Here is a 27,519-nt window from a genome sequence, read left to right as displayed (position 1 = left end):
AACCAGTGGTCATTCACCCACCTTGTGAAGACCTCTAGTAATGGGGACCTTACTACCTTTTGAAACAACTCCTGTTTCTGCACAGTTGTTTTTAATATATTTTATTTCATTAAATATTTCCCAATTCCATATAAAAATTTGAACTTTCTTTTCTTTTCTTTTTTTTGTTCTGGGAAATGAGGGTTAAGTGACTTACCCAGGGTCACAGAGCTAGTAAGTGTCAAGTGTCTGAGGCCAGATTTGAACTCAGGTCCTCCTGAATCCAGGGCCAGTGCTTTATCCACTGTACCACCTACCTGCTCCAAACTTTCATTTTTTAAAAAAACATTTTGAGTTCTAAATTCTCTTTCTCCTTCCCAATCTTTCTCCCTCCTTGAGAAGGCGAGCAATTTGATATTATTATACATGTGATGCCATGCAAAGCATTTCCATATTAGGCATGTTGCAAAAGAAAAAAGACAGAAAAACAAGAAAAATAGAGAAAATTAAAGTATATATATATATATGCTTTAATCTGTATTCAGAATTCATCAATTCCCTCCCTGGAAGCAGATATCATTTTTCATCATGGAATTTTCTTGGAATATTATCATGATTAAAGTAGCTAAGTCTTTCACAGGTGATGATCCTTACAATAATGCTATTATTGTGTACCATAATCTGGTTCTACTAATTTTACATTACATGAGTTTATATGTTTCCCCAGATTTTTCTGAAATCACCCTGTTCCTTCTTTCTTATAGCACAATAGTATTCCATAAAAATCATATACCACAGCTTGTTCAACCATTTCCCAATTAATGGACATCCCCTTGATTTCCAATTCTTTGCTACCAAAAAAAGAACTGCTATAAATGTTTTTGTGGAAATAGGTACTTTCCCCTTTTCTTTGATCTCTTTGAGATACAGAATTAGCAGTGGTATTCCTGGGTCAAAGGGTATGCAGAGATTTATAGCCTTTTCGGTGTAGTTCTGAATTGTTTTCCAGAATGTTTGGACTTGTTCACAATTCCACCAACGCTGCATTACTGTTCCAAATTTTCTACATCTCCTCCGGCAATTGTCATTTTCCTTTTCTATCATATTAGTCAATCTGATGTGTGAGATAGTACTTAAAAGTTGTTTTAATTTTAATTTTCCCAAACAGTAGAAATTTATAACATTTTTTTATGTGACTTTTGAAAAATTTTATTTCTTATTTTGAAAACTGCTTGTTCATATCCTTTGACCATGTATCAACTGGATAATGGTTCTTATTTTTCCAAATTTGACTCAATTCCCTATAAGTCTGAGAAATGAGGCCTTTATCAAAGAAATTTGCTGTAAAATTTCCCCCCCCAATTTCCTGTTTTCCTTCTAATTTTGGTTGCATTAGTTTTGTTTATGCAAAAGCTCTTTAATTGCATATTATAAAAATTATTTATTGTGCTTTCTATGATTCTCTCTATATCTTGTTTGATTATAAACTCTTCCCTTACCCATAGAGCTAACAGGTAAACTTTTCTATGTTCCCCTAATTTATTTATAATTTCACCTTTTATGTATAAGTCACGTTTTGACCTTATCTTAGCATATGGTGTGAGACATTGGTCTTTGCCTAGTTTCTGCCAAACTGCTTTCCAGTTTTCTCAGCAATTGTTGTCAAATCATGAGTTCTTACTCCAAAATTTTGGATCCTTGGGTTTTACAAAGACTAGATTACTGTGGTCATTTACTATTGTGTATTGTGTACATTACCAATTCCACTGATCCATCACTCTATTTCTTAGTCAGTGTCAGATTGTTTTGATGATTATCACTTTGAGATCTGGTACTGCTAGGCCACCTTCTTTGACATTTTCTTTTTCATTGATCCTTTGATATCCTTGACTTAGTTCTTCTGATGAATTTTGTTATTCTTCTTTCTAGCTCTATAAAATAATTTTGGCAGTTTGATTGGTATGCCATTGAATAAGTAAATTAACTTAGATAGAATTATCATTTTTATTATATTGACTCAATCTATCCATGAGCAATTAGTATTTATCCAGTTGCTTTGATCTGTCTTTATTTATGTAAAAAGTGTTTTGTAATTGTGTTGATATAGTCCATGGATTTGTCTTGGCAGGTAAACTCCAAAGTATTTTATAACGTCTGTAATGATTTTAAATGGAATTTCTCTTTCTATCTCTTGCTGCTGGGATTTGTTGGTAGCATATAGAAATGCAAATGATTTGTGTGAGTTTATTTTAAATCCTGAAACATTCCTAAAGTTGTTAATTATTTCAACTAATTTTTTAGTTGATTCTCTGGGGTTCTCTAAATATACCATTATATCTGCAGAAAGTGATAGTATTGCTTCCTCATTGCCTATTTTATTCTTTAAATTTATTTTTCTTGGTTATTTAAGTATTATGTTTCCTTGTCTATTAATCTGGGAAGTTTATATTTTTACAAATATTCATCTATTTCACTTATATTATCCATCTTACTGGCATATAATTGGGCAAAATAACTCCTAGTAATTTCTTTAATTTTATCTTCATTAGTGGTACATTCACCCTTTTTATTTTTGATACTAGGAATTTGGGGGGGGTCTTTATTTTGTAAAAAAATTAAAAGAATTATTTATCTATTTATTGGATTTTTCTTCATAAACCCAACTCCTACTTTTATTTATAAGCACAGCAGGGTTTTTAACTTTCATGTTTATTCTTTTCTCCTTTGATTTTTCAGGATTTTTTTTTTATTTTGGTGCTTAATTGGGGATTTAAAATTTGTTCTTTTTCTAGGATTTTTTAAATTGCATACCCAATTCATTGATCTGCTCTTTCTTTTATTGATGTATGCATTTAGATATATATGTTTTCTAAATGCTGCTTTGTCTGCATCTCACAAATTTTGGAGTACTGTCTCGTTGTTGTCATTCTTTTTAATGAAATTATTTATTGTTTCTATGATTTGTTCTTTGACCCACTCATTCATTAGAATTAGATTATTTAGTTTCCAATTAATTTTTAATCTGTGCTTCCATGGCTTCTTATTGAATGTAATTTTTATTGAATTATTGTCTGAGAAGGGTACCTTTAATATTTCTGCTTTTTGCATGTGGTTATGATGCCTTAATACATGGCCAAGTTTTGCAAAGGTGCCATGTATAGTTGAGAAAAAGCTATACTCCTTTCTGTTCCCATTCAATTTTTTTCAGGTGTCTATCATATCCAAGTTGTCTAAGATTCTGTTCATTTCCTTTACTTCTTTCTTATTTATTTTATCATTAGATTTATTTAACTCTGAGAGGGGAAAGTTTAGTTACTCCACTAGTATAATTTTATTATTTCCTTCTGGAATTCATTTATCTTTTCCTTTAAGAATTTGACTATGTCATTTGGTGCATATTTGATATTACTTCATTTTCTATGATTCCTTTTAGCAAGATGTAGTTCTCCTCCTTATCCCTTTTAATTAGTTCTGGTTTTGCTTTTCCTTTGTTTGAGATCATGATTGCTCTCCCTGCCTTTTTTACTTCTGCTGAAGCATAATAGATTCCCCTCTAGCCCTTTATTTTAACCCTGTGCATGTTTCAATATTGCTCTGCCATCTTCAGTTATTATTTTAAATAAGTTTTGTTGACTTGTTTCATTTTTACCTTCCCCAAGTGTGTTTCTTGTAAACAAAATATTCTTGAGTTCTTGTCTCTAATGCATTCTGCTATCTATTTCTGTTTTATGGGTGAGCTCATCCCATTCCCATTTACAATTATGACTGGTAACTGTGCATCTCCCTCCATTCTATTTTCTTCTGTTTTTCCTGTCCCTCCTCTAAAGTCTGTTTTACTTCTGACCACTGCCTTCTTTTATCCACCCTCCCATCATCTCATCCCCTTCCCTTCCTATTTCCCTGTTGGGTAAGATAGATTTCTATTACCATTGAGTGTACGTGTGTGTATACACACATATACATATATACATATACAATATCTTTTCCCCTGTTTGAACTAATTTAGATGTGAGTGAGGTTCAAGTATTGGCTGCCCTCTCATTTTCCACTTCACTGTAAAAGTTCTTCCTTTTGTGCCTTTTTATGTGAGATAATTTTTCCCATTCCTCATCTCTCTTCTCTTTCCTTTCAGGGGATATCTCTTTCTTGTCTATCCATATTTTTTATATCAACACTACATAATTGACTCAGTCCTGCACGCTCTTTCTATGTAGAATCCTTCTAACTGCCCTAATAATTATAAAGTGCTTAAAAGTTAAATCTACCATCTTCCCATAAAGGCAAGCAGTTTAACCTTATTGAATTCCTTATGATATCTCTGTTATGTTTGTTTACCTTTTTATACTTCTCTTGAATCTTGCATTTGAAAGTCATAATTTCTATTCAGCTCTGGTCTTTTCATCAGGAATGCTTGAAAGTCCTCTTTTCATTAAATATCCATTTTTCCCTTGAAAAACTATGCCCAGTTTTGGTGAGTAGCTTATTCTTGGTTGTAATCCCAGCTCTTTTGCTTTCTGTAATATCATATTCCAAGCACTCTACTCCTTTAACATGGTAGGTAGCTGCTAAATCTTGTGTGATCCTGTCTGTGGTTCTACAATATTTGAACAGTTTCTTTCTGGGTTCTTGAAGTACTTTCTCATTCGCCTTGGGAGCTCTAGAAATTGGCTATAATATTTCTGGGAGTTTTCATTTTGACATTTTTTCCAGGTAGTGATTAGTGGATCATTTCCATTTCTATTTTACCCTCTCGTTCTAGGATATTTGGGGCAGTTTTCCATGATAATTTGTTGAAATATAATGTCCTGGGGGCAGCTAGGTGGTGCAGTGGATAAAACACTGGTCATGGATTGAGGAGGACCTGAGTTCAAATTCAACCTTAGACACTTGACACTTACTAGCTGTGTGACCCTGGGCAAGTCACTTAACCCTCATTGCCCCACAAAGAAAAAATAATAATGTCTAGGCTCTTTCTTTGATCATGGCTTTCAGGTAGTCCAACAATTCTTAAATGATCTCTCCTTGGTCTATTTTCTACGATAGTTGGTTTTCCAATGAGATATTTCACATTTTCTTTTTTTTTATTCTTTTGACTTTGTTTTATTGTTTCTTAATGTTTCATAGAGTCATTAGTTTCCAGTTACTCAATTTTAATATTTAAGGAATTATTTTCTTCAGTGAGCTTTTGTTCCTCTTTTTACATTTGTCCAATTTTCCTTTTCAAGGAGTTACTTTTATCAATGAAGTTATATACCTTTTTTTGCACATGGCCAATTATGTTTTAAGGTGTAATTTTCTTTAGTATTTATTGTGACTCTTTTAGCTACTTGTTTATTGTCTTTTCATAATTTTCTTCCTTTGCTCTCATTTCTTTACATATTTTTTTCTTTCCCACTCTTCTTTGATTTTGAAAATAATTTTTAGCTATTCCAGTAATTTTGGGGGAGTTGTATCTAATCCACATTTTTTTTTTTACATTTTACTTGTAGCTGTTTTGACTTCCATGTCTCCTGAGGATGTGTCTTGATCTTCCCTGTCACCATAGTTGCCTTTTTTGTGTGTGTGAGGCAATTGGGGTTAGGTGACTTGCCCAGGGTCACACAGCTAGTAAGTGTTAAGTGTCTGAGGCCGGATTTAAATTCAGGTTCTCCTGACTCCAGGGCCGGTGCTCTATCCACTGTGCCACCTAGCTGCCCCCATAGTTGCTTTTGATTGCTCAAATTCTTTTTGTTGTTGTTTGCTCATTTTTTCACCCTATTTCTGATTTTGGAGTTTATGTTAAAGTTAGACCCTGTTTCTGGCTTGTTTGAGGAGGAGCACTTTCTCAAGCTCCAGGCTTTTTCCAAACTGCTGTTTTCATAGCTAGTTCTGGTTGTTTGGAAGTTTTCAGTGCTTCCAAGGTGTTGTGACCTCAGGAGAGGTGCGGTCACTGTTCTCTTGGTCTGTATCCTATTTTTTTTTCTCCAGGAAGGGCCCCTGATCCCTTGAAGTTGCAGTAGATATACTGCTCTTAAGGGCTTCTGGTCTCTTGGGATCAGGAGTGAAAGTATTCTTCAGGTCCCTTTTTCCTTTGGGGTTGCAAGTGATGCTATTTTTCAAGGTCCCTGAACTTTTGTGATCAAAAGCAATATTGCCCCTCAGGGCTCCCTCTCCTTCTTAACAGAAATTTTTCCTCTCTACCCTTGAACTTTGACCCAGGAGTGAGTACAGGCAATGAATTTGCCAAACAGCATCTGGTCCTGTCTCCAGTGCTAGCACAAGAGTCCTCTGTAATCCCTCTCTGGCCAGTTGCCAGGTCCCCTTGCCATCTCTGGCTTGAGAGTTCCCAAAGCTGGTGCTGCTTCTGTTGTCACCACCAAGTCCCACCAGTGGTGTTTCATCCACATGGGCTCCAGGCCAGCCTCCCTGTCACAGATCTCTCTCTGACCTCCTCTGTCATCTAGGGATGCATGTATTCTCACTCTGACCTTTTCTTGGCTCTGCCACTCCAGGATTCTATTTGAGGCATTATTTTAAAGTTGTTTGGAGGAGAATGCTGGAAGAGTTCAGCTGAGTGCTTCTCTACTCCGCCATCTTTAGGGGTTTTTTTGTTTGTTTTGTTTTGGGGTTTTTTGCGGGGCAATGGGGGTTAAGTGACTTGCCCAGGGTCACACAGCTAGTAATTGTTAAGTGTCTGAGTCTGGATTTGAACTCAGGTACTCCTGAATCCAGGGCCGGTGCTTTATCCACTGCGCCACCCAGTTGCCCCCTAGTTATTTCTTTAAAATAAGTTTTGTTGACATGTTTTGCTTTTACCTTCCCCAAATTTCCTTATTTACTTCTTCTTTCTCCCTTCCCAGAGAACTACCTAAATATAACAAAGGATGTTTTTAATTTTAGTTATTTTTTAAAGTAATAAATATATTTTTAATTTTGAGTTCCAATTTTTATCCTGCCTTCCCTCATTCCCCCCTCCTTCCCTGAGGCAGTAAACAGATATGGGTTATACATGGACAATTATATAAAACATTACTATATTAGCCATTTTGTACAAGAAAACTTGAATAAAAGAAAAAAATGAAAGAAAGTGAAAAATAGCATGCTTCAGTCTGTGTTCCATCAATATCAGTTCTTTCTTTGGAGGTGGATAGTAAGTTTCATCAATAGTCTTTGGGGGGGGGCAGCTAAGTGGTACAGTGGATAAAGCACCAGCCCTAGATTCAGGAGGACCTGAGTTCAAATCTGGCCTCAGACACTTGACACTTACTAGCTGTGTGACCCTGGGCAAGTCACTTAACCCTCATTGCACCACCAAAAAATATTGCCGTCTCTGTGCACAGTGTTCTCTTGTTTCTGCTCACTTCACTATATATCAGTTTATACAAATCTTTTCAGGCCTTTCTGAAATCATCCTGCTTATCATTTCTTATAGCACTATAATATTCCAGCACCATCATATACCACAGCTTGTTTAGCTATTCCGCAATTGATTGGCATTCATTTGATTCAAAGGATGTTTTTAAAAGGAAAAGAGAAAGAGAAAACACCAATAAAACCAATCAAAACATCAAATAAATCTCTCAATATATGTGGTGTTCCACAAACAGGGACTCCTCACCTCTGGAAAACAAGGGGAGGAGATATCTTTTATCTCTCTTCCTTGGGGCCAAGATTTGTAATTATGTGGCATTAACTTTCAATACTTTTGTGGTGGTCATTCTTTCCATTTATGTCACCATAGTCATTGTGTATGTTGTTTTGTTGGTTCCTCTCCCTTCTATCTACATTAGTTCATACAAGTCTTTCCAATGCTTCTCAATATTCATCATATTTGCTGTTTCTTATAGCATAATAATATCCTAATGCATTCATTACTCAGTTTATTTTGCTGTTCCCCAATCAATGGGCATCTACTTTGTTTTCACAAAAAAGTACTGCTATAAATATTTTAATATATATGGGGACCTTTTTTTTTTGTCAGTGACGTCCTTTGAGGTCTATGCCTGGCAATGGAATTTCTCAGTCAAAGGGTATGGACAGATATTTACATAATTAAAATTTGCTTTCTAATATGGCTGTGCTAATCCACATCTCCAGCAACATTTTTTTAGTGTACCTATCTTTGTCTAGTCCCTCTAACACTGACTATCCCCTTCTTTTGTCATTTTTGCCAATATGATGAGTATAAGGTGAAACATCACGATTGTTTTGATTTTGTACAGTTCTAACAGTTAGAAAATCAAGGGAAATCTGCCCCTCTCCAATTTCCTTTCATCTGTTACTTCTAGTTCTGTCCTCAGACAAAACAAGTCGCTATTTCCCACACATTGTTGAGATGTTTCAGTCATGTCTGACTCTTTGAGACCCCATTTAGGATTTCCTTGACAAAGATACTGAAGTGGGGCAGCTAGGTGGTGCAGTGAATAAAGCACAAGCCCTGGATTCAGGAGGACGTGAGTTCAAATGTGACCTCAGACACTTGACACTAGCTAGTTGTGTGACCATGGGAAAGTCACTTAACCCTCATTACTCCACAAAAAAGAAAAGAAGCTGAAGTGATTTGCCATTTTCTCCTCCAACACATTTTACAGTTGGGGAAACCAAAGCAAGCAGAGTTAAATGACTTGTTCAGGGATACATGGCCAGTAGTGTCTGAGGCTAGATTTGAACTCAGGAAGTTGAGTCTACCTGACTCCAGACCAGACACTGTATCCACTGCACCATCCACCTGCCCATTTTCCACGACAGTTCTTCAGATAATTGAAGACATTGATCAGTGTCATTCTGCCTGCTTCCTTTTCTTCTCTTGGTTAAAAATAATAATGCATCAAAAGCTAATATTTTTATAGGGCACATTATGTACCAGGCACTGTGCTAAGTACTTTATTATCTCATTTGGCCCTCACAATAACCTTGGGTGATAGAGCTATCTTCACCATCACCACCATCACCCCCCACTTTCCAGATGTGGAAACTGAGGCAAACAGAAGTTAGGTGACTTGCCTAGAGTCACACAAATACAAAACTGAGCCTGGATTTGAATTCAGGTCTTCCTGATTATTATTTTTTTTTTTTAGTGAGGCAGTTGGGGTTAAGTGACTTGCCCAGGGTCACACAGCTAGTAAGTGTTAAGTGTCTGAGGACGGATTTGAACTGAAGTACTCCTGACTCCAGGGCCGGTGCTCTATCCACTGCGCCATCTAGCTGCCCCAGGTCTTCCTGATTCTAAGCCCAGTGCTCTATCCACTAGTCTGTTCCCTAGTCCATAAGGTACTTCATCATCCTGGCACCTTGTCAGGAGATGTTGGTGTGTCCTCTGTAATGACCTCTTGAGCAAATGACTCCTCTTCCTGAAGATCCAGTTTCCTCCTCCCTAAAATGAGAAGGATGAACTAGGCTTGTTTAAGGCCTGTTCTCCTTTTTAAAAAATCAACAACCATTTATGACATGCCTACTATGCACGGAGGAGGTGAAAATAAATACAAAGAATGAAACTCTGCCTATACTCCAGTGACTCAGTTGAATTCAATTCAGCAAGCATTTTTAAGTGCCTGCTATGTGCAAGGGACTGTTGTAGGGCCTGAGAATATGGAGACAACATATTCTCTATTTAAGGACCCTGCATTCTACTGGGGGAAGGGCAACGTGAGGGATACAGCATGTAAACAGATACAAGATCATTTGGGAAGGAAGAAGGTGCTTAACTAGGGGGATGAGGAAAGGCCTTGTATGGAAGGTGGCTTTGAAGAAACTAAAAAATTCTAAGAGGCAGAGGTGAAAAGAAAGGGCATCCCAGGCATGGAGGAAGGCCTAGGCAAAGTCACAGAGGCAGGAGATGGGACACCTACTTTGTGAAAAAGTAGCCAACCGCAGCTCCTGCTGCTTTTAGTTGCCTGGTAACATCTACTGTTTTGCTCCTTTTATCTGAAGCAGAAGAAAAGAAGCAGCAGCTGTGTTTCAGAGAATTCCCCTCAATTCATCTTTCAGTATCCCCTAAAAGGACATTAGACATCTCCAAGTTCAACCCCCTCATTTCACAGATGAGGAAAGTGAGACCCAGAGCTTAATTTGCTTGCCCATAATCACCTTGCTGCCAGGATTTGAACCCATCTCTTCTGATTCCAAATCCAGTGCTCATTCCAAGACACCAGGCCTTGGTTTTGTCTGCGTGCCCATCATCCCTCTTCACTACATCTCCCCTCCATCCCCTTATAAATAATCGCAAATGTTGTGGAATAAGGATGGAGACAAGCACGATTTACACTTTCCTAAGCTCTCTCATATCTCTGATTTCTCACTTCACTGTCCTTTAGTGCCCTTCTTGCAATCACATTCTGTGCACTCAATATCATGGCCAGACCCTCTGTGCCTCTTCCTAGCACTTCAGCAAATACATCTCGTTCCACAGCCCTGTGCTCTTCCTAGCTCTTGCCTGCATGGTGTAGCCTGAGGCCAAGTGGACTTAATGAATGCACACTCTACTTCCCGCATCCCCAGACCTCTTCCTGGCCAGTCTCTATGTCTTACCTAACCCATCTTCCCACCTCTGACAGGTGTAGTGACGATGATGTGCCCAGGGATGAAGGCTCCCGGGGAAGACTGCAGCTGCTGCATCGCCCCTTCACCTAAAGAAACGTTACCCCTGAGAGACACTGAGCAGGGCTGGCAAACAAACAAGGAGAAATAATTCAGAAATGTCCGCGGGGGTCGCATAGATAGCCAGGAGAGTGAATTTAGTAGGTCCCGAGATAGACAAATGGTGGGCACCCAGTAATGATAGCTAACATTTAAAGAGAGCTTATTGTGTCCCAGGCACTGTGCTGAGCACGTTCCAATTATTATTTGCTTCTCACGACAACTCTGGGAAGTAGGTTTCTTATTAACTCCATTTTACAGATGAGGACACAGAGGCAGACAGACTTCTCTAGGATCTCACAGCTAGTAAAGGTCTGAGGCTGTGTTTAAATTCAGGTCTTCCTGACTCTTTATGCATTGCTCCAAGAGGCAGCCAGGTGGTGTAGTGCATAGAACCCTGGACCTAGGTTCAGGAGGATCTGGGATCAAATCCAGCCTCAGATGCTTACTAAGCTGTGTGGCAGGACCAGGATTCAGAAAGATCTGATTTCAAATTTGTCCTCAGACACTTAGTAGGAGTGTGACCCTGGAAAAGTCACTTCATCTCTGCTTCTGTTTCCTCAACTGCAACATGGAAATAATAAACATATCTGATACTTGAGGTTATCATGAGGATAAAATGCCTTGAATTCAGTCCCTGGACACTTCCATCTCTAGAATTCTTTTTTTTTTTTAATTTTAAATTATTTTTCAGTGAGGCAGTTGGGGTTAAGTGACTTGCCCAGGGTCACACAGCTAGTAAGTGTTAAGTGTCTGAGGCCAGATTTGAACTCAGGAACTCCTGACTCCAGGGCCGGTACTCTATCCACTGTGCCATCTAGCTGCCCCCTCATCTCTAGAATTCTTAGCCTTTATTCAAGGCTCTGCTTGGGTATTCACCTGCTATGTCAACACTGACTCTCTACAGATCACCTTACACCTTCTTACATGGCTATATTTGTGTCACTATAATAGAAAGTAAATTCCTTGAAGGGCATTGGGAAATGGTCAGGTTCCAGTAGGTCTGTTTGGATAAAACAGAGAGAGTATGAAGGAGAGTTATAGGGCAGTGGTTTTGAAAGGTAGGTTAGGGTCCACAGAGTTCTGGCCCATCCCCAAATGAGGAAGAGCTCAGAATAGAATGCTCAGAATGCCCTTGCTTTCTTGATGACCCCAAATCAATGTTGCCCAGCTTTGGGGGTTGGGGGGTGCTATACCCTGAGACCCCTAGAACCTTGTAGCAGGCACAGTTCTCCCCCTAGGATACATAGAAGGAGGGACTGTTTTGTCTTTTCTTTGTGTATGTTCCTAGTACCTAGGACAGTGCCAGGCACATGGGAGGGGCATAATCAATATTGATTGATCAGATTAGTTTGAATCCTGAGTGCTGCAGAGATATGACCTACTGTTACTATGAGTTTTTCAGGTGATATGCTTGTTAAACTGGGAAACCCCTTAAATGACCCTGTTAATGAAATGACCTCAAAGATTTCTAGATGAGCCGCAACCTGTAAGGGGCATGACAGACCCTTAGAGGAGGGAGATAATGGGGCATCTCCCCCCCCCCCCCCGGCCAATTGTTCATTTCTGTCAGATCACCTTAGTCTTATACCTATGATTAATCTTAAGTTTCTTTTTAAATTTAAAGCCAGAAGGGACCTTAGAGGTCCTCTAGTCTAACCTTTTACAAATGAGGAAACTGAGGCAGAATGAGGAGGTCATAAAATCATATATTGAGTTGGAGACCTTGGGCAAGTCACGTAACCCTCACTGCCCCACAAAAAACACAAACAAAAACAGAAAAGGACAGCTAGGTGGCACAGTGGATAAAGCACTGGCCCTGGATTCAGGAAGACCTGAGTTCAAATCCGTTCTCAGACACTTGACATTTACTAGCTGTGTGACCTTGGGCAAGTCACATAACCCTCATTGCCCCCTCCCAAAAAAAAAAAACAACAACAAAATAGAAAGAGTTGGAAGGAACTTCAGAGGCCATCTAGTCCAACCCCCCTCATTTTACCGATGAGGAAACTGAAGCTCGGAAGTGCAGTGACATGCCCCAGGTCACACAAGTTGTAAATTGCAAACCTGGGATTAGAGCCTTGTCCCTTTGATTCCACATTCAGCATTCAATCCACAGCTACTCTTTAAATTTCCAAAACATAGCCCAGTTGTCTTACTGGGTTCATTTTACTAGGTGACTATGTTTTTTTCTCATAATCTCTGCAGCACATGTTTTATAACTAAATGGCCTTTCTCTTTCTTCACTTACCCATTTTCAGACACTCGGAGGCTGAATGAGGCAAAGCAGATTAAAATGCAAACAAGGTTAAAATGCAAATGAATGGCCAACTCCAGAAGCCTGAAGAATTAGGTGACCTAATCATAAACCCTATATCTATTTTAAAGAATTTCTCTTTTTGGTCGAGTTAAGACTGAATGAAAAAGTACCTGGAGAAACTGGATTTCGTTTTGGTGTTTTGTCCTATTTAGGAAGTGTAAATTTATGCAATAACTATTCAGCTCTTGCTCAGAGGAAGCAGAGTATTCTTCTAGCTTAATAAGATTTTTCAGCAAGTAGGTTTAAAATAGCTGGAGAGGTCTTGCCCCCTTCCAAGGTGGTCAGTAGAAGCCTAGTGTGAGGGATCCTAAAGGGAGATGGAGCCTATTCCTTTCGTGCACACCCAATGGTTGTCTGACTGACTGCTTGTGATTTGAGGGTTTCTGTTCTCTCTTGGCCACAGTCCATGGTCCTGAATCTCTAGGGTCAGGAGTAGCAAGAAGCAAGCGATGGCAAACTTTAGCTGGGGGGAGTGTTGGATGTGGAAGCAGAAAGACCCGGGTTCAGATCTCTGTTTGAACTTGATAACCTAGATGACCACGGACAGATTGGCTAAACTCTCTAAGCTTCAGCTTTCTCCTCTGTAAATTGGGAATGGGGGTAATAGCCCCAGCACTACTGACTTCACAGGGTTTTTGTGAGGCTCAAAAGAAACAATGTGTACATCAAAAAAACTTTGCAGGGGGGCAGCTAGGTAGCACAGTGGATAAAGCACTGGTCCTGGATTCAGGAAGACCTGAGTTCAAATCTGACCTCAGACACTTGACACTTACTAGCTGTGTGACCCTGGGCAAGTCACTTAACCCCAATTGCACCCCACCAAAAAAAAAATTAAAAATTAGAAAAAACAAACATTCAATCCTGTGATGGTGACAGATCTTGGGCCAGGTCCAAGGTGCTATGGCACCTAAGCTAGGCTGGTCTTCTTGCCTTATGTTCCTCACACCTTTCTCTCAATCTCCCATTCATATCTTCACCTCTTCACAGGCTGTCTGTCTCCCACGCCTGGAATATACTTCCTTCTCACCTCTGCCTTTTCTGATCCCTAGTTTAAGCTTCACCTTCTATTGAGATCTTTGTGGTTGCCCAGGTGCTGGCATCTGCCCCCCCCATTATTTTGTATGTATGTATGCATTTTGCATAACACACACACACACATACACATATATGTGTGTGTGATATCTTCTCTGATACAATGTGTCCATGTAGCCCCCAGCCCCTAGCCCAGTGTCTAGGATACTCCCTCCTCATCTCTGCCTCCTGACCTCCCTGGTTTCCTTTAGACCCAGCTAAAATCCCAGGTGGAGAAGACTTTCCTAATCCCCCTTCATGCTGCTTGTTTGTCAGGGGTGTTGTTATTGTTATGTCATTTCAGTCATGTGACTCTTTGTGACCCCATTTGGAGTTTCCTTGGCAAAGATACTGGACTGGTTTGCCATTTCCTTCAGCTCATTTTACAGCTGAGGAAACTGAGGCAAACAGGATGAAGTGACTTTTCTAGGGTCACATAGCTAGGAAGTGTCTGAGGCCAGATTTGAACTCAGGTCTTTTGACTCCAGGCCAGATGCTCTATCCCCTGCACCCCCTCCCCACCCCTTCGTGCTCCCTCTTATTGTCTATGTTTTATCCTGCAGGTAGCTTGTTTGTCCACAGCTGTTTTCATGATTTCTCCCCCATTGTTCTGTGATCTCCTAGAGAACAGAGACAATTTTTTGCTTTTCTCTGTATCCCTGAGCTGTTGCCCAGGGCCTCGTATGTAGTAGATGCTTAATAAATGCTTGATGTCTGATGAGGGGACTGATCTTTGGTTGATTGCAGACTTTGTGATGATGACATTACAGAATGATTCTTTGGTCTTCTGGTGTTCTCTCATATCACAACATGGCTATGACTCTGACATGTCTGAAAGAGACCAATGGACACTTGTAGGAGATGCTGATGGATTGTTGTTGATTTTTAAGCCTATCTGCCCAGTGTTATTCGGGTGGGGAGGTGGGGGGATTCCTTGTTAATACGAACGTTTCAGAGGAGGCCGGGTTAGTGTTCTTCCTTGCCCCCTCCTCCCTGCACTCACCCTTCTCCTTGTTTGCTCTTACCCATACAATCTGCAGGTCAGCCGGAGTGAGATGAAAGTCTGTATCCAGCAGGAGTTCGACAAGGTACGGCAGCAGGTCTGCGAGGAGGAGCGGAAGGCCCTCCACCTGGTGGACCTCCAGGAAGCCGTGGCCACGGCCCACATGACGGAGGTCCTAGCTGAAATTCACGTGCACATGGAAAAGTTGATGGCGGAGATGGCGGAGATAAGGCACCAGCTCGATGCCTTCAACGAGTTGGCTTCGATGAAACCAGAGGTAAGGGGGAGGAGAGTGTCCAGATGGCCAGTAGCGCGGGGACTGGGGGAGAAAATTGTACCATCTCTTGGCTTATGATACATACTTAGGAACCCTGAGAGGATAATTCTTTTGTCAGGATTAAACCCATCTCCGTAGCAGAAAGCTAAGAGGTCTCTTAAGCATAATCTGCCCACATAAGCATGTAGAGATGATATGATCCCAGAATCACCAATCAGAGAAGCTCAGGGTAGAAAGGGACCTGGGAGACCACCAAAGTAATTTGTATCTGGGCAAGAAACCCATCTACCATATCCCCGATAAGGTGTCATCCAGCTTCTGCTCGGAGGCTTCCGTGGACGAAGCCACCACCTCCTGTGTGTGCTTTTGGATGCTTTTCCATCCATGGAAACCAAATCCCTAGCAGGTTTCAGACCTCCCCCCCCCCCTCCCTTCTTGTGCTGGATGGATCTTAACTATGGTGGGAGAGGTTGTGTCTTGTGAAATTTCATGGCAGCCTGGTGAAAGTATGTGCCTGATTAAGCCAAGAGGGCACCTTGGGCCCTTCTGCTGGCACCTACAAGGGCACCGTGGCAATGTCAGGGCTAGTGATGACCAGGCACGGAGCTGGCATGTCTTTGGCTAGGGGCGTCTTGCTGAAGAGTAATGCAGCAGTGGGAAGCCAGAGTGAGATGATGAAGTTGGTACCCAGAAGGCAGATGTCCTCTAAATGATCCGAGAGAAAGGATGGGTGGAGTGATTGATTGTAGTTGCAGACAGATCACTCATCATTCTTACTGACGCCAGGCGGCATGAGGACAGTGGGAAGGGTCCTTGATTTGGGATCAGAGGATTTGGGTTCAAATGCTGGTGCTGCCATTACTGTGATGAGATCTCTGTGTCATCTTGGGCAAGTCACTTTTTTTTTTTGGCAAGGCAGTTGGGGTTAAGTGACTTGCCTAGGGTCACACAGCTAGTAAATGTTAAGTGTCTGAGGTCGGATTTGAACTCAGGTCCTCCTGAATCCAGGGCCAGTGCTCTATCCACTGCACCACCTAGCTGCCACGGCAAGTCACTCTTATTTCTCCGAGTCTCAGTTTCCTCATCTGTAAAGCGAGAGACTCGAACTACAAGACCTCTGAGTTCTTTTCTAACCCCGGATCTATGACTAGAAAAGAGGCAACTAGCCTCAAGGAGGTTGGACTTGATGACCTCTAAGAGCCATGTCTACTCAAGTTCACTGTGGTGCTTCTGTGTGGCCTGATTCATCTTCTCCAGAAGGTGAGAAATGCTTATGTGTTTCCTGAAAACCAAGGACTTCCTGGGACCGAGGCCCTCCATATTGTTTTCTGCTCATTTATGGCTCTCTGCTTTTTAGTCATGCATTCATTTAGGCTTCTACAAACAGTAAGCACCTCCTGTATACAGACCACTAAGGAAGGAGGGTGTGTATGCATGGAAGGGTTTATGTTACTCTTTTTATTCATTCATTCAGCCCTCCACAAACTTTATGTACCTAATCTATAGAGAGCACTAAAGGAGGAGTATGTGTGTGTATGTGTATGTGAGAATAGTTTATGTCACTCTTTTCATTCATTCATGCCCTCTATAAACAATGATTAAGCACCGAATGTATACAGATGACTAAGGGAGGAATTTGTGTGTATATGGGGCAGGGTTTATGTAACTCTTTCATTTATTTATTTATCTATTTATTTGTTCGTTCATTCATTCATTCATTCATTCAGTCCTCTACAAATATTTATTAAACACCTACTTGTATAGTGTGTGCGTGTGTGTGTGTGTGGCGGGGGGGGGGGGGGGGGGGGGGGGGGGGGGGGGGGGGAGGGGGGGAGTCCGTAAGACTTGGTCCCTACCTTCAAATAATTTGGAATCTAGTAGAGAGAAGGCAAAACACTAATAAATGTAATATATAAGTATAACAGAAAAATACTACCTGAGGTCTAGGGGATGATGTTTGGAAGACCAAGGGAATCAGGGGAAGCTTTAAGGAATTCGGGGCTTTGAAGATGGGCTTTTTAGGATGAACATGAACTCAACTAGCCAAAAAGGAGGAAAGCCCAGACAAAGGGTATAAAGGACAGCATGTTTACGGGCAGGAAACACATCAATCAGTCTATCAGCGAGCATTTATTAAGTTCTTACTGTTTGGCAGTCCCTGGGCTAGGCTCTGAATCAGTTTGACTGAAATGCAGAACACATAGAGGAAGAAGGGCAGCACTGAAGTGTGGAGGCCCTGAAAGCCATTTCAGAGACTTGGGCTTTGCTGGGGAGGTCACGGAGAGCTCCTGCAGGTTTTATGCTGAGGAGTGAGAGACTAAATCTATTCATATGGGAGATTTTTCTGGGAACTGTATAAAAATGAATTGGAAGTGCTTATCACTGTGCCTGGTACATAGTAAGCACTTAAAAATTGTTGGTTGATCAGCTGATTGATTGAAAGAGTGTATAGGTGGGACATAAGAGCCTATACCATGGAGAAAGCAGTAGAAATAAAGAGGAAGGGAAACAGAGAAAGCTCTGACAGAAAAGGGGAAACCGTAACGCTGGGTAGACAGATAATTGTAAAGACACTGGATGTGTAATCAGGAGATCTGTATTTGAATGAGGGCTCAGACACTCACTAGCTACATGACCATGGGCCAGTTGCTTAATCTTTCTGCCTCAGTTTCTTCATTTGTAAAATGGAAATAACAATACATTATCTTAGGGGCAGATAGGTGGTACAGTGGATAGAGCAGTGGCCCTGGAACCAGGAGGACCTGAGTTCAAATACAGCCCCAGACACTTGACACTGACTAGCTGTGTGACCCTGGGCAAGTCACTTAACCCCAATCACCTCACCAAAAAACAAAAAACAAAAACAAAAACAAAAAAACAATACACTATCTTCCTTGGCTGTAGGTATCGACAGTTGTAGGTAACCACAGCTAGGTGTCTCAGTGGAGAGAGCACTGATCCAGAGTCAGGAAGACCAGAGTTCAAGTCCAACCTCAGACCCTTACTAACTATATGATCTTGGACAAGTTACCAAACTTCTACGTCAGTTTTCTCATCTGAAAAATGGGGATAATACCATCTTTTCGATGGGTTGTTGTGAATATTAAATGAGATGATGTTTGTAAAGAGCTTCTTTCAGTGAATGGCGCATTATAGGCTCTATATAAATGTTAGCGATGATGATAAAGAAGGAAGAGGAAAAGGAGAAGGAGGAGAAGGAGGAAGAGAAGAAGGAGGAGGAGGAGGAGAAGAAGATGATAGTGGTGGTGGTGGTGATGATGATGTTGCTGGGAGATAGGTTGGCCTAAAGCCTTTAAGAGTCACACAGTTAGTATCTGAGGCTTGACTTGAACTCAAGGCCTCTTGACTCCCAGTTGAATGCACTGTGGTAGAGGGGTCCAACATGCACTGGAGAGTAGAACCAGAATCAGCTTAAAACATAATTGGGAAATATTCAGCAAAATTTTTTATAAAATGAAATAGAACATAGATAATGTTAATGTGTGGTTTTCTAGATCACTAAGTCTGGGAGAGGGCTCCTTATGTATGGTTTAAGGGCCTCCTTTTTTTTTTTTAGTTTGACACCCCCCCACACCTGCTCTAGGCCTTCACCTCAAAGTAGAATGATGGTGAAGCTGTTTTTAAAATGAAGCTTCATGTTCTAGCTTGGGAATCCAGAACCCCCAGTTCTAGTTCTAGCTCTCCCTCTGTCTAGTCTAGCTGTTTCTCCCTCAAGGTAGCAAATCACCTTCCTCCTTCTCTACACCTCTACTTCCACATCTGAAAAATTAAAGATTTCAATGAAATGACCTTATTTTCTCATAGACTTAGAACCGGGGAGAGTCTTTAAGATGGTCATTTAGTTTGACCCTCTCCTTGTTTAGAAGAAGAAACCAAGGTGGGGGCGTGGATTTGCCTAAGGTTGTCCATTCTGCCCCTTGAGATCCTGTGACTCTCATGGATATTCATCTGCCTCTCTGATTTTTCTTGAGTCACACTTTTAAAGAACCTAGTTCCTCCCTAACATTAGCCATCCATTAAAGGTCTCCCCACTGCTTGTTAACCCAGTTTGAATTGCTCTTAGCCAGGGAGGGGTGAGAAAGGCCTCGGGAGCCTGCTATGCATAAAATAAGCTATTAGTACAATAAGTAGCATTCAGCTGGCAACAGCCACCACAATAAACTGTTATAATCTAATAGCCTCCTGTTCCAGCTAATCTGGTAACTCATTGGTCAAAGCAAATTTCTTCCACACCCTGTGTACTCAATGGAGAAATTCAACAAAGATTCCAAAGTGGGCTTATTAATTCCATTCTTCCAAGGAATCTTCCTCTTTATTTTCCTATGGGATGACACAGGATTTAAAAATTATATATTGCCAGCATCATGAATCCCATTAAAAGGGTGTATGTGTGTGTATTGTATGTGTAAGTACACATGTGTGTGAATTCGTGTAAGTCTCTGTGTGTGGCACTAAAGAAAAACACATGTATATTACTTAAGTATCTGTTATGTATAACTTATAGTAAGTATCTGAGTACTGTAATATGCATTAGTGTAATTATATTATAATATAGGCAAGGGTTCATAGCCTTGGATCCATGAACTTGTTATTTTAAATATCTGGATAACTGTATTCCAATGTAATTTATAAAATCTCCTTTGCAATCTTATGTATGTTATTTTATTCCCTTAAAAATCTTCTGAGAAGGAGTCAGGAGGCTTCCCCAGAGTGGCAAAGGGTCCAGTGCATGCACAAAATTAAGAATACCTGTATTATATTCTAGGGCTGCTAGGTGGCGCCATAGTGCATAAAGCCCCTGGCCTGGAGTCAGGAAGACCTGAGTTCTAATTTGAACTCAGACACTTAATAGCTATATGACCCTGGGCAAGTCACTTCACCTTGTTTACCTCCGTTTTCTCATCTATAAAATGAGCTGGAGAAGGAGATGGCAAACCACTCCACTATCTATGCCAAAAAAAACACAAATAGGGTCTCAGAGAGTTGGATATGACTGAAAACAAGTGAACAACAACACTATTACACGCTAATATTATATATTACAAGAGGGTAGGGTTGCATAGTAGCTAGAAAGCTACCCCACCATCACTAAGACCTGGATTAAAATTCTCCTCCTGACATACATGTTGACTTTATGAATCTGAACAGGTCACTTAACTTGCCAGTGTCCAGGCCACTCTCTGTGCCTATATATTGCAGAACAGATGCCAACCTGCCCTGGGATCCTCATCTAGAGGTCCCAGCCCAGTGAAATAATAGGCCCTATTCAAACACACATGTATACATATATGTAATATATGTGTATATAATATATAATTATATACACTGTATATAATATACATTATATAATTATATAATACATATTCTAATACAGAACATTATATGCATTATATATTATTTTATACTCTCCCTTTATATAAAATATCTTTTATATAAATAATGTATAGAAATATTTATATTTCTTATATATAAGAAAGAGACAGAGAAACAGAGACAGAAAGACTGAGATTGGTAGATATACATGATAGGTACAGTGGATAGAGCACTGGCCCTGGATTCAGGAGGACCTGAGTTCAAATTCGGCTTTGGACACTTGACACTGACCAGCTGTGTGACCCTAGGCAAGTCACTTAACCCTCATTGCCCTGCAAAAAAAAAAAAAAAGAGAGAGAGAGAGATGGAGCCAGGCTTTGTTGATAACTCATAGTAAGATAAAGACAATTCAGATAGGTTCATATGAGCAAAGTGGGACTGGCTGTGTGCCAAGCACTGTGCTGGGGAGGGACACAAAAACAATCCATCCCCTCAAAAGACTCACAGTCTAAGGGGCAGTCAATGTATGAACAATTATTTGTATGTATTGACTATTACATATTATATTTTATGTTATATGTTCATATTGTGTATTACATTAACCTATATAATGTTTTATAGCATACTTATATAATATGATATATTATATAAGCATAATATAACATTGTATTTTATGCTATATAAAGTGTATATATAAGTGTAATAAAATCTATTTTATTTTACGTAAATATATAATCTATTATATGAGTTTATATAACCAACTCAGTCAAAATGAGATAAATACAGGATAAATAGGGAATAGTCAACAGAGAGAAAGAGCTAAGATTAGGAGGGATTGGGAAAGGTGGATGGTGATAGAAGGAATTCTCTCATTCAAGTGCAGGTTGGACTCAGGGGCTCCTGTTGCTTCTATCTCCAATGGATTAGCCCCTCCAGAGATTTTCAGGGCCTGAGTATTTTCAAAGGGAGGTTTTGTACCTCCTTATGAAGGTCTTTGGGGAAGATTTTAGCCTCCATGCCACAGGGCTGGCAAAGAGAGGAGGCGTTTTCATCTTGATTGGCTCAGTGAGAAAGCAGCAGCAAGCTGAGGCGAGGCTAAGTAGCAAGACATTTCTACAAGGCTGTTAATTGGCCTCATCCTTCGTCTACGTGGCTGGTGCTAGCCTTCTTTCAGGAAGCAGCTCGGCTATTTGTAGCTTATTAAGCTGTTCTGGTTACACCTGTCAGATTCCTGTGTCTGACTAAGCTCAAAGGCTGTGTGTGTGTGTGTGTGTGTGTGTGTGTGTGTGTGAGAGAGAGAGAGAGAAAGAGAGAGAGAGAGAGAGAACAAGAAATAACGAGAAAGAAGAGAGTGAAAGAGAATGAGAGAGAGGAGAGAGAATGAGAGAGGACAGATAACGAGAGAGGAGAGAAAGAGAACGAGAGAGAGGAGAAAAGAGAATGAGAGGGGGGAGAGAGAGAGAGAGAGAGAGAGAGAGAGAGAGAGAGAGAGAGAGAGAGAGAGAGAGAGAGAGAGAGAGAGAGAGATTGATTCCTGGGTGGTCGAGAGTGTGGAAAATCATTCAGGAATCAATGAGGATGTGACTGAGGAAAGCAAACAGGAAGAAAGAAGACACACCACTCAAGAGAACTTGTTTTGATGTATGATGGTGGTGGTAGGGGCATGCTGGAAAATGTTTAACAACCAGCTTTCAGAACAACAATGACAACAACATACTCACAACAAACATTTTTTAAAATATTTGATTTATGTTTTATTCCTTCTCAATTATATGTAAATAAAAATTTTAACATTAAAAAAATTTTAGTTCCATATTCTTTCCCTCCATCCTTCCTTTCCCCCCACCTTGAGAAGGCAAGCAATTCAATATAGATTATACATGTGTAGTTCTGCAAAACATTTCCATATTAGCCATCCACAACACAATTTTAAGTTTAATCTTTATTATTAACATGTTTTCAGTCTAAACAATCAATAAAAATAAATAAATCAAGCTCTTATTTGTAGCATTTTGCTGATTTCCAAGGTGTGATTACTCACGCTGAAAATTGAACAATTGGCTTGAGCTCCACCCTGCTGCAACACACCACTAGATGCTAGAAGACTAGAGAGACAGTCTCCTTTGGGCTCCCAGTTCCTGAATTGAATACTATTTCTTCTTGTAGAGAGAAGCAGCACCATGGATGCTAGAGAGAAATAATGATGATGATAAGTTTGCAAAGAACTTTAAATAATGATGTCTCACTTTGTCCTTATAACAACTCTATAAGGTAGATGCTGCTATTATCTTCATTTTACAGATGAGAAAACCTAGGCTAAGAGACTTGCCCATGTCGCACAGTGTTTGAGTCAGGATTTGAATTCAGGACTCCTTGATTTCAAATCCAGCACACTTTCCTCTGTGTAATCCCAGCTGCTTCTTGTTTGAGCCTCGAAACAACATTAAAAGAAAAATATCATGGGTATCTTTATCCTCAATGTACAGATGGGGAAACTGAGGCTCAGAGGATTGGTACATTGAGTCAGTTTCAGAGGCAGGATTCTAACCCAACTTGCTCCAGACTCCAAGTACAGTGCTTCTCTCATTATACCATGCTGCTCACACACAGATAGTAAGTGTCTGAGGCCAAATTTGAACTCGGGAAGATGAGTCTTCCTGATTTGGAGCCCAGTGCTCTGTGCACCATGGTGCCACCTAGCTGCTCAGGATTGACCTAAACAATCTATAATATGCCTTCTGTCTCTAATATTCTGTGAAATCAAGAATGATGGAGATTCATCATCCTTAAATTCCACTTTGATCAGGTCACTCCAACTTGGAAGGAAGGCAGGAAGGAAGGAAAGAAGGAAGGAGGGAAGTGAATGAATGAATGAGTAAGCATTTATTAAGTGTTTACAATATTCCAAACACCATACTAAGCTCTCAAGATACAAATAGAATAAAATAAAAATGTGGGTGCTCTCAAGGATACTCTAATTAGGTGAAGGCAGCTAGGGGATAAAGTGGATAGAGTGAAGGACCTGGAGTCAGGAAGACTCCTCTTCCTTAGTTCAAAACTGTCCTAAGACAGTGACCCTGGGCAAGTCACTTAATCCTTTTTGCCTCAGTTTCCCCATCTGTAAAATGATCTGGAGAATAAAATGACAAGCCACTCCAGTATCTTTTCCAAAAAAACAAAAAATGGAGTCACAAAGTCAGCCATGACTGAAAATGACTAAAAAACAACAAGTATAGAAATAAAGTTTCATTGTAGGGTATATAGGAATGACCATAAGTCCTAAGGATGAGGCAGCAGAGCAGACATCAAGGTCCAGGAGTCTAAAAGCTACTTCAGGAGGTCAGATGGCAGATCAGGGCATATAGGCAAGGAAGAAACTTTCAGTGGCTCACCATTGCCTGCCATATCTCAGGGCCTCCCTGCTTTGACTGTAGCATCCCTAAACGAACAGGTTCCGTAGTGTTCCCTGACCCATACTTTTTCCCCAAACTCTCAACCCCCAGTACACATATGAGCACCCACAATCACTCCCCCATCAGTGAGAGTGGTGTGGCATTGTAGAAAGGGCACCGATGTTGCAATCAGGAAACCTGAATTTGAATCTTGCTTCTAACAAGCTGTGTGCCCAGCCAGGGAAATTGGAGCCAGATTATGGAAGCTCATGATGAGCAGGATCAAGTTAGGCTGAAACGTTATAATGGAGGTAAAGGGAAGACACTGCATGGTTTTCAGTATGGGGGTGGGGATGACTTGGGAAAGCTCATTTGGGTGGCAGTAGACTCTCTTTTGGACAGATTGTAGAGGGGGTAGACCAGAGACAGGATAGGCAGCTGGGGGTGGTTCTAAGTGTCTAGACGAAGCGTTCAAACAGGACTGGAGTTTGGGCCAGAGGTTAGGGATGCAGATATAGATTTGAGAGTCATATATGTAGGAGTGATAATTGAAACTACGGGAGTAGATGAGACATCAAAGGAGACAGTTGTAAAGATAGAAAAGAAAGGGCCTGGGATAGAACGTTAGGGGAAACCCACTTTTAAAGGGGCAGGAGGGAATATTTAAAGAGACAGAGAAGACAAAAGAAATAGGAAGAGATCCATGAGTATCATGGAAACTGAGGTAGAAGATGTTATAGGTACCAAATAAATGGTAGTCATCCAAGAAAAGAGGAATGAAATCTGTGGGTGCCTGATTGTAGCTCATTGGATAAATTAAATGGGGCAGATCTGCTAGGTCTCTGAAAAGATTGAAGGGAAAATGTTAGCTGGTGATGGTTTCTGAGAACTTGGAGGATTAGTAAATGGGAAATATTAACATCTGTTTTGCTTGTCTACAGAGAATTTGACAAGGAGATATGGTCTTAAAGTGTGGGAGAAAGGAGTTAAATTATATAGGGGAAAATCAATTCAACAAGAATCCTCCCCACATACATTCTTTTGTTAATTTCCTTATATTTCTATAAATTTTTTAATATAATTATTTCCCTATTACCTTAAAAACATTTTTAATTCATTAAAATATTTAAATTCCTCTCTCTCTCTCCCTTCCTTCCTTCCCCCACCCCTTGAGAAGGCAAGAAATATATCTATTAGACATGGGAAATCATGCAAAACATATTTCCATATAACCATATTGCAAAAGAAAACACATACACACAAAACCAAGAAAAATAATGAAAATGAAAAAACATGCTTCAGTCTGTACTCAGAGTTCATTAGTTCTCTCTTTGTAGGTAAATAGCATTTTTCATCATGGGTCCTTCAGAAGTGTCTTGGATCATTATCTTTATCAGAACAGCAAAGTCATTGTACTATATTGCTGTTACCATATACAATGTTCTCCTGGTTCTGCTCACTTCACTTTGCATCAATTCATATAAGACTTCCAGGTTTTTCTGAAAATACCCTGCTTGTCATTTCATTGGAATACAATAGTATTCCATCGAAATCTCAACAAGAAATATTAAAGCAACTATACTATCCCCAAGGCAATGTAGCTATGCAGACAATGAAAAATAGTCTCTTCAAGGAGCTTATAATCTAGGGGAAGCATACAATATGTGAACAAATGAGTAAAGGTAATATAATCTGAGGGGAATCAGGGAAGCATACTGGAAGAGGTGGTACCTGACTTGAAAGCTTTGAAAGATTCTAAGAAGTAGAGAGAAGTGAATTCCTAACCAGCAAAAAGCATTGTGGCATAGTAGAGAGAGTACTGAAGTTGGAGCTGGGAAGACCTGGGTTCAAATCTTAGCCCTGACTCTTGCTAGTTTTGCAGTGATGTGCAAATCATTAAGTCTCAGTTTTCTCATCTGGAAAATGAAAGGGTTGAATTGGATAGTTCCTATGAATGGTCCCACCCAGCTCTACCATCCTCTAAGAAGACCTCTGCCAAGCCAAGCCACGGAGATAGGAAAGCCAAATGAGGGAATAGTAAATAGTCTGGAATGCAGAGTCTCTGAAGGGGGGTTGTATGACATAATTCTAGAAGGGAATCTGGGGATTTCTCCAGGTTTCTAGACTTTGATTTTGACTGAGTCAGATGGCTAGATTTGATGGATCTTTTGGGATTCCCTTGTGATGTTTAAAATTTAAATTGTGGTCGTCTTAAATTAGAAGCTTTAGCACCAGTCCTTGGGCATTAAACATTTATTAAAGCATACAGATATTCCTATGGAGTTCAGAAAGTTAAGAAAAAAGCCTATTTAGTCTAGAGTTCCAGCCTGGTCTGGTTCTTCCTCAAGTCCTCTGCCACAATCCTGCTTCAATCACAAACTCTCTCCAGCAAACTGATTATGGAAGCTTTTTATAGGTCTGGAACAGAGGCGGTCCTTACACACTGCTTCAAGCTGATTGGTTGGCATCATCCAAATCCATTGGTTCTGAAGGTGTTCTCAAGGTGTGATTACAATCCAGTTAACTTGAAGTAGGCTAATAAGCAGTTAATCATTCTCACTTGATTCAATCAGTCTAGATTAATTTTCAGGTGGGTCTTTGAGTATCTGCTAAATCTCATTATTTCATCACATCCCCCCTTTATTTCTTCTAGGAACAGGTGTTCCTTGATGAAACAGTAAAAAATAGCTTTGCCAGTAATCAAATCAAACAATGAAAGTTCTTAAAAATGTGAATTGAGAAGACAGTAATTTTTTAAATCTTCATTTCATCACCTTTTGTATCATCTGCCTAATTATCCTCATGCCATTATGAGAAATTTTTAAATCTAATATAATTGGTAATAGATGTCAAGGCCAAATCCAACACTGTATTTATCATGACATCTGAGATAATTATGGGGATTACCATTGAGCAATATATACAGCACATGCAGTATGCCAGGCTTAAAATAGGTGGATGGGATATACGTCCATGCCATAGAACATATTGGAGGAAACTGAGTCAGGCTTAATGAGATGCATGGGATTGAGACATCCATGGCATCAGGCATATTGTAGGGGAATAGAAGCTAGGTGTAGAATGAGATGGGTGGGATGAAAACTTCCAGCCATCTGTGCAGTACCTGGACTTCATAAGTGTCTCCCCTTCTGTGAGAGTTCAATGCCTGCTCTTGTATGTATTCCTCTCATGGGTAAAGGCAATTAATGTCTTAAATGGTAAATTCCCATAATCCAAGTCTCATATGGATTTAAAAATTTGAGGATAATAATGATAGCAAAAAAATGTGAAATGATCACAAAAACTATGAATTTGCTTTGAGTCAGAATATAAGTTACAATGTACAATGATTCCAAATAATATTTTTTTTGCAAAAATAGTATTTCTAGAATTAATTTACACTTGTCATAGTAATCACTTTACCAAGGAAATACTTTATATAATTTGATCAAATAATCAGTTGTAAAAACAAAACATAATCTTAAAAGAATGAAAATATCTATGAAAACAAACTCATACTATCAATTTC

At 40.0% G+C, this 27,519-nt stretch overlaps 1 protein-coding gene across 3 annotated transcripts in view; it reads left to right on the top strand.

Moving 5' to 3' along the window:
• TRIM44 (tripartite motif containing 44) overlaps positions 1-27,519 on the top strand; it is a 231,817-nt gene that overhangs the window by 54,482 nt on the left and 149,816 nt on the right. For all 3 annotated transcript variants that reach the window (XM_043971821.1, XM_043971822.1, XM_043971820.1), the window contains one exon: positions 15,025-15,264. In XM_043971821.1, the coding sequence (XP_043827756.1) occupies positions 15,025-15,264 (240 nt within the window). The remainder of the gene's footprint in view (positions 1-15,024; positions 15,265-27,519) is intronic.

This window comes from Dromiciops gliroides, chromosome 6 (assembly GCF_019393635.1).
Source record: "Dromiciops gliroides isolate mDroGli1 chromosome 6, mDroGli1.pri, whole genome shotgun sequence".
In the NCBI taxonomy this organism is placed as follows: Eukaryota; Metazoa; Chordata; class Mammalia; order Microbiotheria; family Microbiotheriidae; genus Dromiciops; species Dromiciops gliroides.
The sequence above is the reverse complement of the archived record's forward strand: the minus strand, read 5'-3'. Positions and strand labels throughout refer to the sequence as shown.